Genomic DNA, 18467 nt, shown 5'->3' with positions numbered 1-18467 from the left:
GCAGAGCATCATCAGGATGGCCACCCAGAACAGGTCCAAGTGATACCCTGCCCCTTTCTGAGAGGGGACATGAGGGAAGATAGTAGAGAGGAGGAATGCACTTATCAGAATTAAACCACAAGCCATAGATACCATGGTTCCTCAGTATTTCAGCGAATTTGAGAGTTTGAATGATTTAAAAAGTTAAAAAGTTTCACTGAATGAAAGGACACTGTATTTTTGTACCAAGAATTTTCCAAAATGTATTCCTGGCATTGTGGGGAAACATTTTTAGTTGACTGCACAGGATGACAAAAGTTAAGAACAATATATTTCAACTGTTAAAATATACATAAAAAATGTGCAACGAGACACATTTTGCAGACCCTTTTGTTAGTCAAACTGGGGGGATGGGACATAATTGGGGAGTTTGTACTCTTGACCCCTAATATTTCCAAAAACCTGGGTACAGCTCCTTATTTTCAGTGGTTTTTCTGTACAGTTTAATCCTTGAATTTTTAAAAATGAATGAAACTTTGAGGTGGTGCACCAACCTTGAGTTTGTGCTCTTTCCTGTTGACGATCACAGCAGTGATCTGCTGATCCATAAATATCAGAATGGTGACCAGCAGAGCGGGGAGGGCGGCTGCCAGGTACACCCACCAAGGGTTCCCTCCAAAAGGAGGAATAAACCAGCCCCTCAGTGGACTCGTGGGCTAGACAAAAATAATAAGAACAAGACTGTTAGAGAGACCCAGACCCCACTACATAGAGGCTCCTGACTGCACATCTTATTTTTGCGTGTCCAGATCTTTTGGACATGGATAACATCTCAAACAGAACTAAAAAAAAAAAAAAAAAAAAATTGAAGTAGTCACTTCATTACACTGAGAAAGTTTTAACACTGAACAGAGTCTGAAATTACTGGTGCATCATTACATGACAGAAATCTGAGAATTACGACTCTGGTCAAACAAAGCTGCCTCTGTACTTGCAATTATAAGACCGTCTGTGTTCTCACATCACATATAATCAAGTTGATATTTGATGCAGGTGCCCGCTCCTCTACCCCATCATTCCCTTTCTCTGTGACAAGGCAGGGGGGGGGTCTTCACGCCAGCTGCGGAACATTTGAGCTTAGCAATCTCAAAGAATGACTGTGTCTTAGTTTCAGGTAATATGCATCGCTTACTGGGCAAACTACAAAGAAGGCATTATGCTGGGATTTCAAAGAATTACAGAGGCTTTCTAGCAGAAACATGCATCATTATCGGTGTAATTAGAGGAAACTGCACCTGGCTGACCATTGTCTTTCAACTACAAACAATTCAGTGCAATGATTTCAAGCACATATTGGAATAATGACTACTTCTTGTAGTTGCATATATTTTGTTTTCTATTAGAAGTTCTGCAGTGTGTGGTGTGTACCTTGAATTCACTTGGCACTATGAGCTTTGGAGTGTCCACACCGACAAAGGCGTCCACGCCGCAGAAGAGAAGAATGGTCAAGATGATCGCAAAGTCACTGATGAGCTTCCTCACCTAGGAGGAGGAAACATTTACAGCAGGTTCGGCAGTGTTTTTCAGCTTGTGGCAGAAGGAGCTACGGGCTGTACTGACATCTTCCTTCGTGTGTTTGACAAAGACCTACACCCCGTTAAACGACATGTCAGTAGATAAACAAACACTGGCAGGTATTACCTTGCTGACTGCGCATTTATTACTGCAAGTGCAGTTAGTGCAATTATAGCTGTAATTTCTAGTAAGTAAACACAGCTGTTCGGCAGTTCGTGACTAAGAATTGTAAACAGGTTTTAAATTACACCAGAGGCTGATAAAGAGCCAGTCAAATTATTTGCAAAGAAAAAAAAAAAAAAAAGCATAAATTGTAAGAATTTGTGATCCATTGAATTTTTAATTTGTCCAGTGCCAGAGTTCATGACCAAATGTCTGTAAGACAAATGACATTCCCATCAGCCTCAGCTTTACTTTTTGTGTAGAGCTAATAAGCAAATGTTAGCATGCTAACAGCATGCTAAAAAGTAAAAAAAAACAAAACACATTATGCCTATACTACTCATCATCAGCATGTTGTAGCATTGTTGTTATGTGTTGACGTTAGCATTTAGGTCAAAACATTGCTGCACAGTAAAGCCCAACACCGCTAGGTTGGCCGTAGACTCTCGTTCAGCGATTTACTCTTTGCTGATCTTCAGTTTACTTTGGTGATTCACCAAACATGTGCCATTAATGATTTGAATAAAATGTGAGTGAACTGGCTGTAATTTATGGATCTGAGGTGGAGCCTCCCGTCTGACCGTCCAACACTGACTCTCACTGCCACCTGAGCTTGTCGACTAAACTGAGAACTGCCAGTTCAATGTCTTTGGTGAACATCAGAAACATCTGTAACGGTCACTGTGGCCAACTGTGTCACTTGCTGTGTTGGGGGGGGGGGCGCCTGTCTGTGCTGCACATCCATTCATAAGTGCCGTAACTCACCGTGGTGGGGAAGAAGCGGCTCGTCTTGAACTTCTTCAGACCCATGGAGCAGGTGTAGGTCCCAAAGAACAGGATGAAGGACATCAGGGTGATGTCAGGCACGTAGCCACAGGCATCTCCGACCAGCCGCCCTCCAAACTTCAGACACTGCTGCCTGTTCAGGGACGCCCAGGTGGCATTCATTGGCTGGAGAGACAAGGACAAAGAGGTTTCCCTTAGCCGACAAGCAACAATATTTGGAGAAAAAGAGCTTTGTCAATAAATTAAGCAACAGTTTTTAAATTCTGAATTCATGCTACTAAATGTCACAAAAACAAGAACACTACATACCAGATCAGTACTGTTTGTCCAGGCAGTGACATCAACAAGTTCTGATGAGTTGCCTAGTAAAAATAAACAATAAGATCTTATAACCAAAATGAGATTATTACTTGCAGTATCACATTTGCCATTTTCATTCTTTAACATCATCTCTCTCCCAAACAATCCTGCCAAGTAATTTGTGACACAGAACCTGATAGGGGCCATTGAGAAAGTAAACAGTGGTATCTAAAGGCTGATACATTCTAGTATCATTTGTTATCTCCACTGTAAACATGGAAAAAAATAAGTTGGAAGCTTTGTTTGACATAATAGGAAAATCACTGGCAAATGGGACAAAACCAAATACGACAGTTCATCTTCCACTGTCTGGTATCTCTGGTAATACAGAGATTCAGCTGGCGCCACGATACAATCAACAATGAGGACTTTTTAGGGCAAAGGGTGGTTCAGGATCAGACACTGCCTATGTTACTGGATATAGTGACACCACAACTCTAATCTATCTTATTTGGCCTTTCCAGCAATTTGTCTTAATCTGCTGCAAAAGTGAAGACTTCGTACCAGGCGTGCACCGGCAGTCGTAGTGAGTGACGAGGTTGGGATCGTATTCGGTGTTGATCGGGTTGTGGTGGGCCAGCTTTATCATCTTTTTGAAAGCGTCGTAGATGAAGATGAAGCTGATGAGCGCAGAGAAGCCTTCCTCGGTGAAGCGCGTGAAGTACTGCACCAGGAAGCTTGCGTCCGTGGCGACCAGCACCAGACAGAATATACCCGACCACAGGCCAATCCACAGCCGGAACTCAAGGTAGTCGAAGCCGTTGTCTCTGAGGAGAAGATTAACACAGAGAGAGTGTTGGGTTTGTTTTTTTTTTTTTTTCTGAACAAATGCATTTCAACACTTCTATATTTTATTTCAAGGCAATTTTAATCCCTCGAAGAATTTACTATACTTTAAGTCAATCCTGTCTAACCCGAAGTCTGTGAAGTTTAGGTTTACTTAAAGTGTTTTTAAAAAGGTTTTATAAAACTTGGTTATGCTCCGTAGCCCTTCAAAATAAAACAACATTGATTTTGAAGCTGTGACTTGCAGCCAGAATGGTAAGCAGGCTTTCTGCCAAATGTAAAACATCCACCTGTGGTATGTACGTATTCAGCAGCTGCCACCGACTCAGCAGCCGTCGACTCGAGGCATGGAAACATTTGGAGGGCATAGATGCCACAACATTCTTCACTCACAGTGTAAAATTAAATGAGAGTGAATTATTAATAATGGAACATAATCAGCACGGTGTTTGGTAATGCTAGAAGACTCTCTGGGAAAGGAAGGGAGTACAGTGGAAGGAGGAGGGAGAAGTCAGCATTTAACAGCATTTAATACCCATCGGGTAGTGTGAGATTATATGTTTAATCTGCAACAAGAAGGGCACAATAAGCGGTATTACATGCAGTGATATAAAAGTAAAGTTAGTTAATGTATTTTCAAAAATGTTACTGAATGCATTTTCCTTTTTCCCCCATAGACGGTACGATTGCAGGAGGCAATACCTTTTGTTTAATGCACTTTATTATACTTTCTCCTTTATCTAGTTCTACACAAGGGTGTGTGTAGTGCTGGTGTTAATGAAGAAAGGAAGCTGAAGGCAAAACAAATGGGAAATTAACAATCAGCTGGCAACTGTGCCCTGGACAATCACTCACTGCCAAGAGACTTACAGCAAGCGCAAAAAAAAGCATAAGAGAGATATTGTTCAAGTAAACGAACCTTAAAAGGAAAGTTGCCAGCTGTAAATGTGAATTAACCATTTGTATTCATTTTGCTTTTATTTTATGTATAGGGCGCAAAAGGGTAGAATCTCCAAACCACAAACTGCACCTGTCCGCTTTGTTTCACCCTCACCGATATTCACCGATTTTAAAGTGACTGAATGAGTTTGATCAGTGACTACTTACTTGCTGAAGTTGAAGAGGAGTCTTTCGAAGACGAGCACCGGGCCCGTGCTGCTGAGAATAGTCAGGGGCTGACCAGCCAGCAGACAGAACACTGCTCCTGTCAGCGCTGTACCCAGGAAACTTTCCAACACCCCCTGCAACACAACACACGGTGAAACACATGTAGACTTTACACACAGCTCATGGACCATGCTAAGCCTAAAAAAAATATATATATATATATACATATACACACACACAGAGGAGATGAGAGTGCAGATTCATATGGTGAGCATGACTCCATATTAACTACTTTGTAGAGATAAGGGTAAACAGACACCTTCCTTCATCCGTATTAAGCATATTTTTCACTTATTTTTTCTCCACAACTCTTTTTGAGCCTCTAAACATCAGTGACATAAATCTGCTTACTCATCTGGAAGCTTTGTTTTTGCTATACATAATCACACAGCTGCAGTTCTGGGTCATCGGGAAAGGCGTATAATTTCCAGTCATATAAGTACTCTACGTATTTTACAAGCTGAGGCTGTACTTCTGAGACCTAAGCTGACAAAGGTTATGTGAAGGCAGGGATTCCCTCTGTTGCTCTCAGAGTGGAAAAGGGGAGTGATGCAGGATTAAGGAGCACTGACTGGGAGGGGGGAGTGGTCATCGGAAATGCACCCATGACGAGGCCACAGTAGCTGAGTAATCTGGATCTGTGGATATTTAAAGCCTGGGCAAATCCCTGAGGCTGGTGCTCTGCAGGTCTGCTAGGATGCAGCTCTTTGCAGGGAGAGGCTAAAGCAAGTACCTTAGTCACTGGTCAACCGTATACGCTCAGCTATCAGGGGCACAAGGATGGATGCAGCAAGCAATGTGTGCTATCATACCGCAACTGTACAACTCTCCCATATGCATTCATGTCACCGGCAGGTACAACAGATGGATGCGGTATCAGCCTTTGCGCTCCAAATTAGCATGGCTTATCAGCTGAAGTGAACTCTGTATGTTGTTCAGTAGTTTGTGACTTAAACCATGGAGGGACAAAAGCATAGCTATGCAAAGACATGTGCATTGGAGACCAATTTACCAGCACTGTGTGTGACCAAAATAAAAAGGTTCAGACTCACACCTCTGCAAAACGCAGCCTACTTTAGGATTAGAATCTATCTGGAAATGATGAAACAACATGCTATAGGCGGCTTAATTGAACTCAGTACATTGTCTTTTCTTGTTTTCAAAAGGGAAGGGAAATATATGAACTGTTCATTTATGACTGTGAATTGCTGCTTTGCAAGTTATGCAACATGCTTGTATTGCAATTTACAGACGTTTAAATATTGCGTTTTTGCAATTTTTGAAAATTTTATTTAAGTAAAAAAGGTGTCTTCTAGAGATAACCATATGGACTCTTTTGGGACTAGCAGTGAGCTAAGAGAGAACCGAATAAACAAATCTAGACAAATCCAGTCACACAAATTGTGTAAGAGTCAGTGCCACCTGAACCCAAACAGGACCAATCTGGGTCCGTGTCAGCAGTCATAACACAACTTGGAAGTGAAGCTCCATCACCGTGAACAGGAACCTTGTTTTGTCCTCGGTCAGCTGGTCCACAACAGCAGCATGGAGCTTTTTCTTTTTTTTTTTTTTGAATAAGCACCAAAGTATCTCCACGGAAACAAGCCTCACTCACTGTGGACACCACAATAAGGAGTGTGGGTGAGGGGTTACCTGCATGTTGTCTGTAGCATCTCCAAGTAAGCCTCCAAATGTGATCGCATTGGTGACTGTGCCCAGATAGATGAACAGGATGGCAGACAGAGACTGGATATGCAGTGCATCACAGAAGTCACTGCCAAAAAATGGCAGCTTTCGCTTGATATCCAGGATAAGACCTCCACAGAACCTTTAAGACAGAACCATTCAAGTTAGTGGGTGGCAACATTCTTTTATGACATAACTTGGCTTATTTCAGCTGTATAAATGACGGGTGACGTGCTTAAGGTCTGACAAAAAGTTTCCAAAGACAGAAAAACTTGTTCTGAGTAAAAGGAAACCAAAATGTTACGCAATAGTGAATTGCTTTCATTGTTCTTTATTTATGTGTGGAACATTTCCTCATCAGAAATTCACTGGAAGACCAATGAGATTTAGGCTAATATCTTTTTACATGTTATGATTTTTACTTTACGGTGCATATTGCCAACAACCCCTTGCCATCAGGATTATAATCAGGAAGATAATGTACTCATCTACAAGGCACATATAATAATATGAGGATCAGGGCAATGTACAGCTTCTGTTTTTGTTTTTTTTGTGGTGTGATTTTTTGTTTTTTTAAATTTTTTTTTTAAAGTCCACAATCTCTGAGGATGATATCATACAGATTTGCTCTTAAAATTTCTCTACAATCATTTCAATTATGAATTTGAAATCTTTCTATCTCATATCTTACTAAACTTACTTCCTTGTACGCTGAAGCTCCTCTCCAACCTGGTGACCTCCTCCCCCTCCATGTCCCGCATCATGGGGAGTGTCGCCATTCATCTGAGGTGCCTCTAATCCGGCATACATGTTTTTCCTTAGAATAGAAGACAAACACGGTCACGTACCACAAACTACCAATAAATTCAAGCACTAAGAGAAACCAGCACAAATCTGTCAGTAAGACAATCTGTCTTGTTTTGACTATCATCAGGAAAAAAAAAAAAAAAAAAAAAAAAAAAAATCAAATCATTTTTGCAAATACGTCTTGTAACACATGAAATGAAAACATTTTATACAACTGTTAATAAAAATTGTGTACATCATAAACATACTTTATGTCACATAGGCCATTAAGTCTACAGTGTATATAGATGAAACCTGTGGACAGCAAACCGTTAGTCTACTGAGTAAAGATCAGCCATTTCCAATTATGTTATACCGGCATAGCGGATGAATTTGAGTGTATTATGGTGAGTAATTTCCTGTGCTTAGTGACACATGTATAGTGCAGGTTATACATGTATAGTAAGGCTCGGTCTACATTTTTAATCCGTCTGAGATATTTTGTTTTGTTGAGTTATATCACATCACACTTAAGACATTAGCAAGATTAGATAAAGAGAAATTTTATAATTTAGGAGAAAAGAAATGATACAATCATCAATTTATGACTGAAAATTTGAACTGATAAGCAAGAAAAACAAACTCTTGCTCAAATCAATACACTCACAGATTTTGCTGAAACAGCCTTACTTGGTCTGGTATGACCACTAGCGTATGATGGCTAATGTCTGCTTATGTTGACAGATTTTAGGTAAATATTGCTTATATAACTGACGTCACAGAGACAGTTTGTTGACTTTATGACTCTTCCCCAATTGTGCTCTTGTTACAAAGCAAAACACTAGTTTTGCTAGACGCAAAACAGTAGTTTTTGCATTTACATCTTCCAATAATTGACATGTGTAGCAGCAATAGCATCTATTCAAGCAGTTTGTCTTGCTTTAAAAAAAAAAAAAAAGACAATGAGGTGATGTAGGGAGAATTTCCCTGAAATGTGTCAAATATACTGTGTTCATATATGTGACATACAGGATCAATTTGCAATAAATTTATGTGCAGTGAATTCATTCAAGTCCTGAGGCACGGTGGTGCAGTGGTTAGCGCTGTCGCCTCACAGTAAGTTTGCATGTTAATGTGGCGTTTGCATGTTCTCCCCGTGCCTGCGTGGGTTTCCTCCAGGTACTCTGGCTTCCCCCCACAGTCTAAAGACATGCAGGCGACTCTAAATTGCCCGTTGGTGTGAATGTTAGTGTGAATGGTTGTTTGTCTCCAAGTATTGGCCTTGGCAACATGTCCAGGATGTACCCTGCCTCTCGCCCAATGTCAACTGGGATTGCTGCCCCCCCCCCGACCCTCGAAATGAATGGATAGATTAGGTCATGTAGATTAGAGCAAACCTCTTGTCCGAGGAAGGCAGAGACTTGGGGGGCTCTATCCTGATGTCAGGGTCCCACTCGCCAGGTGGCAGGACGATGACCTCATCCAGGAACTCCTCGATACCAGCCAGCAGGTCCTGCCTGTCCTTCGCTTTGTAAGCGATATCATGGAATACCTGCCAACAAACATACATAACCGACTCGTTAGAAATCAGCCAAATAATAATGCAACATGTACTTTATTGTTTAATCCAGGGCTTTGGAGAAAAAAACACAAAATTTGCAACTTTCAGTGGCTCACTGGAGAGCACTGCCAAAACACTTTTGATTCCTGGGACACAAAGTGCAGCATGTCACTGAAAAGCAAACCATGATGACCAACCTCACAACTATAATATTGACAACAACCAAGAACTTTCTAAACTCTTTCACAGTGTAAATAAACAATGTGTCGCCTACAGGCAGGTAAAGTACTACTGGACAGTTTATTTGTGATTACTCAAAAAGACAAACATCTGATAAACCTGTGACCCAACTGTCACGGGAGAGCTGTGAGGGTAAAGTTTAACTTGTGGAAATCCTGGAAAAACACTTCCTATCCTGCTGTGTTGACATACGAGATATACTGGGAAGAGTTGAGGCCTGTGGGAATTTGCAGGCCAGTGTTAGGAACATTATGAGCTGGCTGTTATCATTCCTGAAAAACATGGAGAGGTCTAGTCAGGAGAACACACCAAAGACACAAAGCAGACAGCGCTGAAAATATTGGAGGAGCAGGCATATTAATGCAGAGAAATTAAATAAAAGCATTGTTTGGCTTATTGTACTGAATTTGTTCCTGTGGCACCAAACTAACTAGTGCCACAACTTCAACACACAGCTTAAAAGTTAAGCTCCAAACTGGTCACTACCGACAGCCTGGCCAGGCGAAGTGCTGTGATGATTAATACAGAAATATCCAGAGAGCTGATATTTGGCAAGAGGACAAGTACTGTAGGAGCTGTGGGTGGAAAGACTGCTTACATCTTATAAATTATGAGATGAACGAGTAAATAGGAAAAAATGATCAGTATTGATAATTAGATGGTGACGTCTGCCTGTCACATTTCAACTACTGGATGGATTCCTGTGAAATTTTGTGGTCAATTCAATTTGTACGATACTCGGGTTGATGACCAAATACCTCCATACTAATGACATTTCCATCAGCCTCAGCTGTACTTCGTTCGGTACTGGTTAGTAAATGTTAGCATGCTAATACGCTAAACTAAGATGGTTATCACGGTAATCATTTTTACAGTACCTGCTCTGCTAAACATCAAAGCACCGCTGTGCCTGTAAGTACAGCCTCACAGAGCCACAAGCATGGCTGCAGCCTCTTAGTCTTGTTTATAGATCCGTTTTATTTTTCCTTTACTGGCACAATTCTTAGCACAATATTTCTTTCAACCGATCGTACAGGCTAACAGTTTATTTGTCATTCATTTACTGTGTTTCACTGTCCGGAGGATTAGCCACCTCATTCCAAAAGAAATCTCGAGATGCTCACTATCACAGGTTCACACCCAATCCAGGCTTAAAGAGGATGACATCTATTGTTATAGAACAGCGAGCATCAGTTAAAATGTTCTGTACGTCCCACACACACACACACACACACACACACACACACACACACACACACACACACTTCAGAACAAAACCCATTAAACAAACAACTCATCAATCATTGTAAATGGATCTTGGGCCCATGTAGCACCTGTTATTTGAGTTTAACAAAATCCCTTAATGCAAATACACCTACCATCAAAACAAGGCCAATGTCTGTTCAGTCTCATGAGTGAATGTTAAAAACTGACAAAGTAAAAAAAAAAAAAAAAGAAAAAATTAGATTAGTATAGTATTGATGTACCTCATCTGACATCAGGGTGGCAATGGCTCTTCCAATCTCATGATAGGACTTTGCTTTACCTTTGGGACCCAGCAGCACAAAGAGAAATCTGAATGCATCAGGAAAATAAGCTGTTAGGGTACATTTACAGAGTCAGAGTCGGAGAATCATGCGTCACTGTAGCTGGTCATGGCATTATAACAAACTGCAACTGTGTGCTCTACCTTGTGGGCACAGGGACCTCAGTTAGAGCCCCCAGCATGACAGCCTGCTGCAGACGAACAAAAGCCACAAAAGGAGTTTCCAGGAAATCTACCTCTCCAACCAGCACGTTTGATGCCTCGGCATCACGGGGCAATTTTTTCATGAACTTGTTCTTCAGCTGTTAGGGCAGAGAATGCAGGGCAGAGAAGGGGGGGAAAAGTCAGTGAATGAAAATGTCAGACAGGAAGAATTTGTAACAATGAACGCTAAATTTTTATTTTTATTTTTTTGAAACAGGATACAGATTTAAGATGCAGGACATGTGCTCATAAACTCTTGCTTCCTTTCTCTGTCACATGCATTATGATCAATGATAGATGACGTTTCAAATAAATGTGGTGATTAATGTGATTAAAATGTGGCTGTATCAAAGCGGAGACGGACATGGTGTTTTCTCTCTCTCTATAAGTACGTAAGAACAGGTAGTGCCCGCCCTTTCCTTGAATTATCTGCTGTACAGCAGCTTGACTTTGTGCCACCTAATGACCATACTTTACTACGGTGCATGAAACTGCATCTACAGTCTTACACCAAAGTGACATGCAAAGTCTACACTTTGCTCATTTTGGATTTGGCAGAAGAATATACACACATGACAGAATAAAGAACTCACTCACAAGGTGATGATTAACTAAGGCCTTGGTGTAATGTCAAAGGCCAGACCATTCTTACAAATCTACAGTTTCATTAAATGTTGCTGGAGCGTAATTCCAGTTGTTAAAGTTTAACTGCTTCTGTGATCTTTTATCTATGTTTGGTGTATCTGTAGGTCACACAGCCAATTTCTTCAACCATGAGTCATGACAGAGAAAGAAACTGCATGTGCTGATGATAGAAACTGGCATGACAAAGACAGGAGTACAGTGGGCTATTGTTGCACGGAGCAGGGAGAGAGCCAGGGGTCTTATCTATCAGTATGTGAGGCTCACAAGCTCATGCATACACACAGCCCGACACATGACCCTGCATAGTACTGCTTTGTGAATGGACGCCTGAATTATCATCTACTAGACTGCACAATAGCCCATCATCTGTATGCAATGATAAAGAGAGACACAAAGATATTACCTGATCCTTCTCTGGTTTGTCAGAGAAGTCACTCAGGCTGTTGGAAGTGAGGTTTCGATGGGCAGTAGTTGGGCTACCTGCAGGGAGGTAAGACATGTTTAGGGATCAAAGAGGCCGGGAAAGACTGCTGAGCCTCAAAGTAGACACTGCTGAGTCCAAGAAAAGAAAGGCATCAGGAAAGTACATGAAGAGAGTCAGAAACATCAGGACCTAGCTAAATGTGGCACGGCTTAAGCTTTAGAACTAATGCCAGATGGTCATTCATTCAGGCGCTCCAGAGAGAAGAGAGCTGGGATAAATGGAAGTCTTAGGTCCGCTGCTTATACGGGTCAAGAGAAATATGCTTAGGCAACTATTGGCAAATGAATGAGAATGTAAACTTTGGAACTCCATTTGATATGGTCCATTTACTCATCCGACATTACTGACAATGAGAACAGAGTCTTCAACATTTTAGCTTTCTCTTGCCAAATAAATATTTAGTTAAGTACATTGGGAGTTATTGAGTCATGCTATTCTAAACTTGTGTGTTTCTACAAATGAGTGCTGAAAAAACACACATCCAGCTTTTTACCACGATGGACACGAAGGAGAGCTTAACTGTATTCCATTTTTTTGGCTCTACTCAAATTTGTTCATTTCCATGCTTGCAGTTTTTACAGTGCATGCAACTATCTTCCAACACGCTGCTTTAAGTAGGAGTGCTGTGACCTCACTTACAGAGGTATCCCATGCTGGAGCTCCTCATAACCTCACACGGTTCCTCGGAGTCTTGTGGGGTTAAACTAGGCACAGGGTGCTCATGGGGGCTGCGTGCTATGACACCCCAGATGCAGGAAGTCAGAGGCAGCACAGACCCAAAGACGAGGAGAAAAGGAAACAGAGAAAAGGAGAAGGAAAACCAGGTTGAGAAGGTGGAGGAAAAAAAAATAAAAATAAGAAGGAAAAGTGAGAGATTGTATTAGGAAAGGAAATTTACAACAGTAGTTAGTGTTAGGGTTTAATATCAGAAACAAGAAATGAGTAAACAAAGAATAAAAGTAGAAGATTTAAGGTTAAGAGGGATAAAAATAAACATTTCTCAGTACCGTTCTCCTGGTTGGAAAACAGCCTACTTGCACTGGAAACACTCTTGCCAATGTCTGCAAGGGAGCGCAAGTTGGACTTCTTGGTCTGGTGGCGATGTTTCCGTAGCAGCGTGTACATGACCTTCTCCTTCAGGTCCGCCTTCAACTGGCCGGTCTCAATCTGGCTGTCGGTGATCATCTCTGTTTGAGGGACAGATTTAACGTCAAGACTGAGTTGTCTTTGAAGACTGAGGTTCTCCAAAGCCTTCAAGACCGTGCCGGTGGTCTGGATTTTCTAGGTATAGTTTACCCCGCTTACCGACAACCTGTGGCAGCGTGGAGGCCTCCAGGTCCAGCATAATTGTGCCCCTCTCGATGCACTTTTTGAGTTCCATCAAGCTGTGTAAGGACAGCGTGGCCACGTGAGGCTTGCTCCAGCGCTCGCCGCCCTTCTCCACCTTCTCCTCAAACTTGATCCATCTGCACGGAGGAGGGAAAAAGGCAGAGGGAGAGTGCTGAGATGTATTTACAGTACTGGATTTGTACGACTGCATTGGACCTTGCCAATAAATGCGGTGTTTCAGAAAAAGCCTAGATACCAGAGTGTGTATAATAATTTTTCTCTTCTCTCTCATACAGGTTCCTGAAAGATCACGGCAGAATATAGATAAACGTACATATCAGTGGCTTCATAACTTTCTAAACAAATATGGGCTACAAACAAGAGGAGACAAGATGGGTTCTACTTTCTTTACACAAACAACCCCAATGTGTTTTGAATTGGACACAGTTCACAAGGCAAGAACTGGGGATGCAGAACAGTGTAGAAATAAAAAATAAATCACTAGACTTGAGAAAATACATGGCATGCTGGAATGTCAACAGTCCGCCATATCTCTTAGGCCACACATGGCTCAATCAGAGAAACGAGACTTTGTTGCTACCGCGGATAGTTTTAGTCTTGAAGCTAGGACTCGGGACAAGGATTCTTTTTAATACTAATGCCTCACATGTCACCACTACAAAGAGCCATTCTCCTGAGGCCTGAGGATGGGGTTTCCCTCTGGGGATAGAGTATCCCTCTGGCTGTGGTCCACACGCCTGTGATCAGCCATCTTTCTGGGAGAGGAGCCTGGCCACGGAGTTCATTTACCTTCCTTTTTATATAACTCACTCTTTCCCTTTCCAAAACAGAATTTAAAATGCTGGGAATACAAAACTACTTGTGAAATTCTTATGTGCTCCTTAGACACAATTTTACATCTTTGCGAAAATGTACCTTAAGTGCTGACCTTTCCTATTCAACTAAAATCACTAGAAATTTGATTGGCAGAGACAATTTTAGCGTAAGAATAACATGCATTTCATAAGCAATATCACTCTTCTGATGAAGCACTGCATTCCGCATTGTTGGACTCTTGATGGAGAGTTCCCACGATGCAACTCAACTGACAAAAGTTCAGTCGGGTGTATTATGCTAGTAGCTGCTAGTCTCAAGCAGAAATGAGGAGTTGGCTACAGACTGTAAACTAATTTCTTAAAACTCCACACCCTCAGATTTTTTTTCTTAAATTTCAAAAAAACTTGTAGCCTTCAGGCCCGACCAAAGCTGACTCGGGTGATGTCATTTGAGGCAATTTATCAGACTTCATACAGCTCTGTCTGGAGCCACAAAAGGCTTTATTCAACTTTATTCACGTATGCACGTATACTCCCCAAGACCTGTAAACAGACTTAAATACGAGTTCCCCTTTAAGAAAATATCAACTTTATCTATCAATTTGATAACAGCTTCTTCTATCACAATGAAAAAAAGAAAAGGCAAACATCACATGTGGACAGAGCTTTGTAAAAGTTGATATGCACCATTAATCAAGGACCATTAATCAGTGTAATGATATCCACATTTTGATGCCCAAATTTAATGTGCTCTAGAGCTAACTGTAACATGAAGTCTTGTTCTGACCATGTGGGAGTTTCTGCCTTTTCCCGGTCTCACAGAACAGGTACTACAGATCTCAGCCAGATAAGAGAGTAGACTGGGAGTTCACTGGAGTACGGCCTATTTCCTTACACATACAAAACCTGATTATTCATAAGGGATTGTGTTCCGCTGACTGCGCGGGGATTGTGAAGCAGGAAACTTTTGACTGCACTGCCCATGGAACTTAACGTAAAAGAAGGGGGTGGGGGGCAGTATTCCATGCCTGGCTTGAGAGACAGAAAGACACTTGACTCATTGACTCACCTGGCTGTCTCCTTCCACTCCATCTCCTGCCCGTCCACAGACAGTAGCTCGTCCAGCTCAGTGAAGAGCTGAGGTGGTGGGGGGCCGTCATCCTCCTCCCCCAGGATAAACCTGATCCTCTCAGCTGGAGAAACTGCGAGGAGGAGGAGGCAAGTTAGGGACCAACAAATCAGCCCTGCCTAAATTTATATGATCCACCATTTGATACACTGAATCTTATACTAAAGCTCAGATCTAGTTACTATACTGGAGCTGAAAAAAAACATGATTAAAAATTATGGTGTTACTCATTCTGTCAGTATATACACTGTGTGTGACTTCCTTCAAAATTGGCTGTGCGAATTAATCTGAAGCAAGAAATAGGCCATGCACTTGCAGATCTTATGAATAACACAGTGTAAATATTTGTTCATGAAGCCAAGTCATTATGTAAACACTGATTGCTTGATTCCCTGAGTGCTCATTAACACATATCTCAAACTTCACCGTGTTCAATGTCAGGGTGTTCCCTGTTTCACTGTCAGGGTAGAAACTGAGTTTCATAGTCTTAAGGAATGATAAAGTCAGCAGTAATTAACTATTCAGGAAAACAGAGTTCCATATTAGCCTTCCAAATAACTGCAGGCAGGTTGCATAATCTGAGTCGTTTGCCTGCAAATCAAAAAGCGTATGTGTGTTTTGGACAAACAGTGACGTATAAAAAGGCAATGCAGGCATCTTTACATGTTTGTTTTGCTCATATGTGCAAAGTAGGTAGAAACAGCCTCTCTATACAGTCTGACAGACGTCGGTGGAACCAGCTTGAACCCATGACAATGGGTGCTGGTATTTAAGCTAGAGGGAAGGAGTTTTACAACACACGCACACAAGGAATACCTTTTCCTCAGCATAACTTTTACTTCCTTCTGAGAAAGGTGTGCCAAGATCTGTATCACCGAACTGACATCTGAGTATTGATCAATTAAATTAAATATTCATCTTCCTCTTAATCTTTCTTTTCAGAAATTATAGACATAAAGAGGGAGCTCTAACCCTGGGATTCTGCAGGTTTGCCAAGAAGTCTGATAAAGTCCCAGTTATACAATAATGAGGAGAGCACCAATGCTTTATATCCTGCATATTATGGGTTATACATCCAAGAACTACTTAGTCTTGTTAACAGTTCTAGGAAAGCTGTGCAACTGGGAATTGATGACAAAGAGAGGGTTAAATGGTAAGACCCAAGAGGCTACTTACGCAGCTTTCTCTTGATAAACTGTACCACTCGCGATTCCACAGGCCGATACCTCCACAATGTAACACTGCCTTTTACCTTTTAATCCTGACACAGCGCTCCCTAGCTTAATTTAGGATGGTTGTTTTTAAAAAAATAGTGCAGTTGGAACTGTTCTACTGTAGCGAGAAAAAAATCTAACAGCTGTGAAGCTACATGAAGGTCAGGATCAGTGTCTTGCAAACACTGGAAACAGCTTTAGGATATGGAACACCTAGTGTCTCCCCCATATTATATATCAGCATTATTGTGCAGCACACAAAGCGACGTCATCCACCGGCGGCTACAAACAGAAACACAAGAGATCTTTCAGTTTTCCTCATTCCCACAGGACCTTTGTCGCCCTTTGGCTGGTCGGCTTGCAGAAACTTGCTTTTAATGCAACACTTATTGACGCCACATGGTGTACACAACACCACTCACCTCTTAAATCTCACAACTGTTATCAATGAAAACCAGGCCTTTGTTGTGGTTACACACAACGTTTAAGTGGACAGTTCCACAGGGTTTGCCAGAATCAACAGGATTATGTAGATTTAGATGGAGGGCAAAACAGCGGAAAACCCAACAAGTGGAGGGCTCTGTATGCACTGTTTAGCAATGTGTGTGTTTTGAGTTGGAGCTTTTGACGTCTGGTACGCAACATCCCACCCACACATCCGATCCTCTGGCCCTCACCTTGCATTATATCTTTATGTACTGCTATACTGCACAGCCTCCGCACTACCTGAACATTTGCACACATGTTGGTTTTAGGGAACTATAAACATGATTTCAAACCTAAGGACACATGCCAATCCAGACCCCTTAATGTGCTTCAATTATATATAGTGAGCTAGTGGTGGAAGCGGGGGAATCCACCAAGGACAGTAGAGGAGTTAAATCCAGGTTAGCAGGAGGAAACATGCCCTCTTATTAAATAAAGGGCAAAAGGTTAATATGAAAATCCTTACTGCTCAACAGGAGAAAAATGTTTATCCCATCGGTGGCTCCAATCTCATCATACTTTAGGGTCTGGCCTCTCATTCAACCTTACAAGACTGTTTACAGTTCAGATCTTCTACAGAGATACAGTAGGATGAGAACAATGTAGGAGGCTCTGTCTGTGTGTGTGTGGGTGTGTTGTGTAGTGCAACCGAAGTGAACCATGGTTCACTTTAAAACCTGCATCTGTGTTTGGTTCCACTTCTGTCCCACTGCCCGCTAATTTACAGACCGATTTCGATTCGATGGATGAACAACCAACAACACTGTTAGCATTTACACAGATGTTCGCATGTTTGGATCATACACGCATAACATGCTACAGGGTAAATTAAGGGCATTCATTTAACATCACAAAGATTCCGAAAGGTCTTGAAGGGGAAAAAAAAGAAAAAGGTAGTACTCTGATGATGCAGTTTTCCTTTTGCGCAAGTATTTTACCTACACACTGCAGCCAAACTTTCCATGACTCAAAACGTAATCAGATAGGCCCTCACGCCACAGAAGACAGACATTAATGTGAGCAAAACTCTTATCATATCATGGCACCTTTGGATGACTAAGCAGCAAGCAGACTGGTTTACACCTGAGCATGAGGTGTAACAAAGGAGGATTACAGCGTCAGGGGAGCTAGCAGGGTGAGAGGATTAGTCAAGCGCTTGTCTGCCGTGTGGAGTTTCGAACCGGCAGCTTGATATGATGCTGGCATGATCAAGAAAGGTGCAATCGTAGGTGGGTAAATGAATACAAGGTGCTGAGAATGGAAATGGGGAAATTTTCTTCCCATCTAATGAGATGGTGCTTTACTTCTTACATTATAGTCTCTGTTCTATTGAAATCCCAATTCATCATTTTCCATGCTAGAAATTACAGAGCTATTACCTAACTGATACGAAAATGATAATGTAGAGGCGTCAATATGGATGCCCCTGTCTGTACTGGTCTGCGTCAAATTTCTTTAAAACAACCCTATGTGTAACTGAGGTCCTGAATAAATGTTGAGCAGACA

At 41.7% G+C, this 18467-nt stretch overlaps 1 protein-coding gene across 1 annotated transcript in view; it reads right to left on the bottom strand.

Moving 5' to 3' along the window:
• The window catches only part of LOC120806712 (electrogenic sodium bicarbonate cotransporter 1-like), a 33474-nt gene that overhangs the window by 7057 nt on the left and 7950 nt on the right, over nucleotides 1-18467 (bottom strand). The window contains exons 4-19 of the mRNA XM_040158089.1: nucleotides 15202-15334; nucleotides 13273-13433; nucleotides 12975-13154; nucleotides 11887-11963; nucleotides 10779-10936; nucleotides 10576-10663; nucleotides 8685-8839; nucleotides 7202-7318; nucleotides 6469-6643; nucleotides 4756-4889; nucleotides 3367-3629; nucleotides 2812-2864; nucleotides 2482-2667; nucleotides 1408-1521; nucleotides 534-695; nucleotides 1-57 (exon numbers count right to left, since the gene is read on the bottom strand). The exon at nucleotides 1-57 is cut by the window's left edge and continues 122 nt beyond it. Of these exons, the coding sequence (XP_040014023.1) occupies nucleotides 1-57; nucleotides 534-695; nucleotides 1408-1521; nucleotides 2482-2667; nucleotides 2812-2864; nucleotides 3367-3629; nucleotides 4756-4889; nucleotides 6469-6643; nucleotides 7202-7318; nucleotides 8685-8839; nucleotides 10576-10663; nucleotides 10779-10936; nucleotides 11887-11963; nucleotides 12975-13154; nucleotides 13273-13433; nucleotides 15202-15334 (2213 nt within the window). The remainder of the gene's footprint in view (nucleotides 58-533; nucleotides 696-1407; nucleotides 1522-2481; nucleotides 2668-2811; nucleotides 2865-3366; nucleotides 3630-4755; nucleotides 4890-6468; nucleotides 6644-7201; nucleotides 7319-8684; nucleotides 8840-10575; nucleotides 10664-10778; nucleotides 10937-11886; nucleotides 11964-12974; nucleotides 13155-13272; nucleotides 13434-15201; nucleotides 15335-18467) is intronic.

The sequence above is a fragment of the Xiphias gladius genome, chromosome 20 (genome assembly GCF_016859285.1).
Source record: "Xiphias gladius isolate SHS-SW01 ecotype Sanya breed wild chromosome 20, ASM1685928v1, whole genome shotgun sequence".
In the NCBI taxonomy this organism is placed as follows: Eukaryota; Metazoa; Chordata; class Actinopteri; order Istiophoriformes; family Xiphiidae; genus Xiphias; species Xiphias gladius.
The sequence above is the reverse complement of the archived record's forward strand: the minus strand, read 5'-3'. Positions and strand labels throughout refer to the sequence as shown.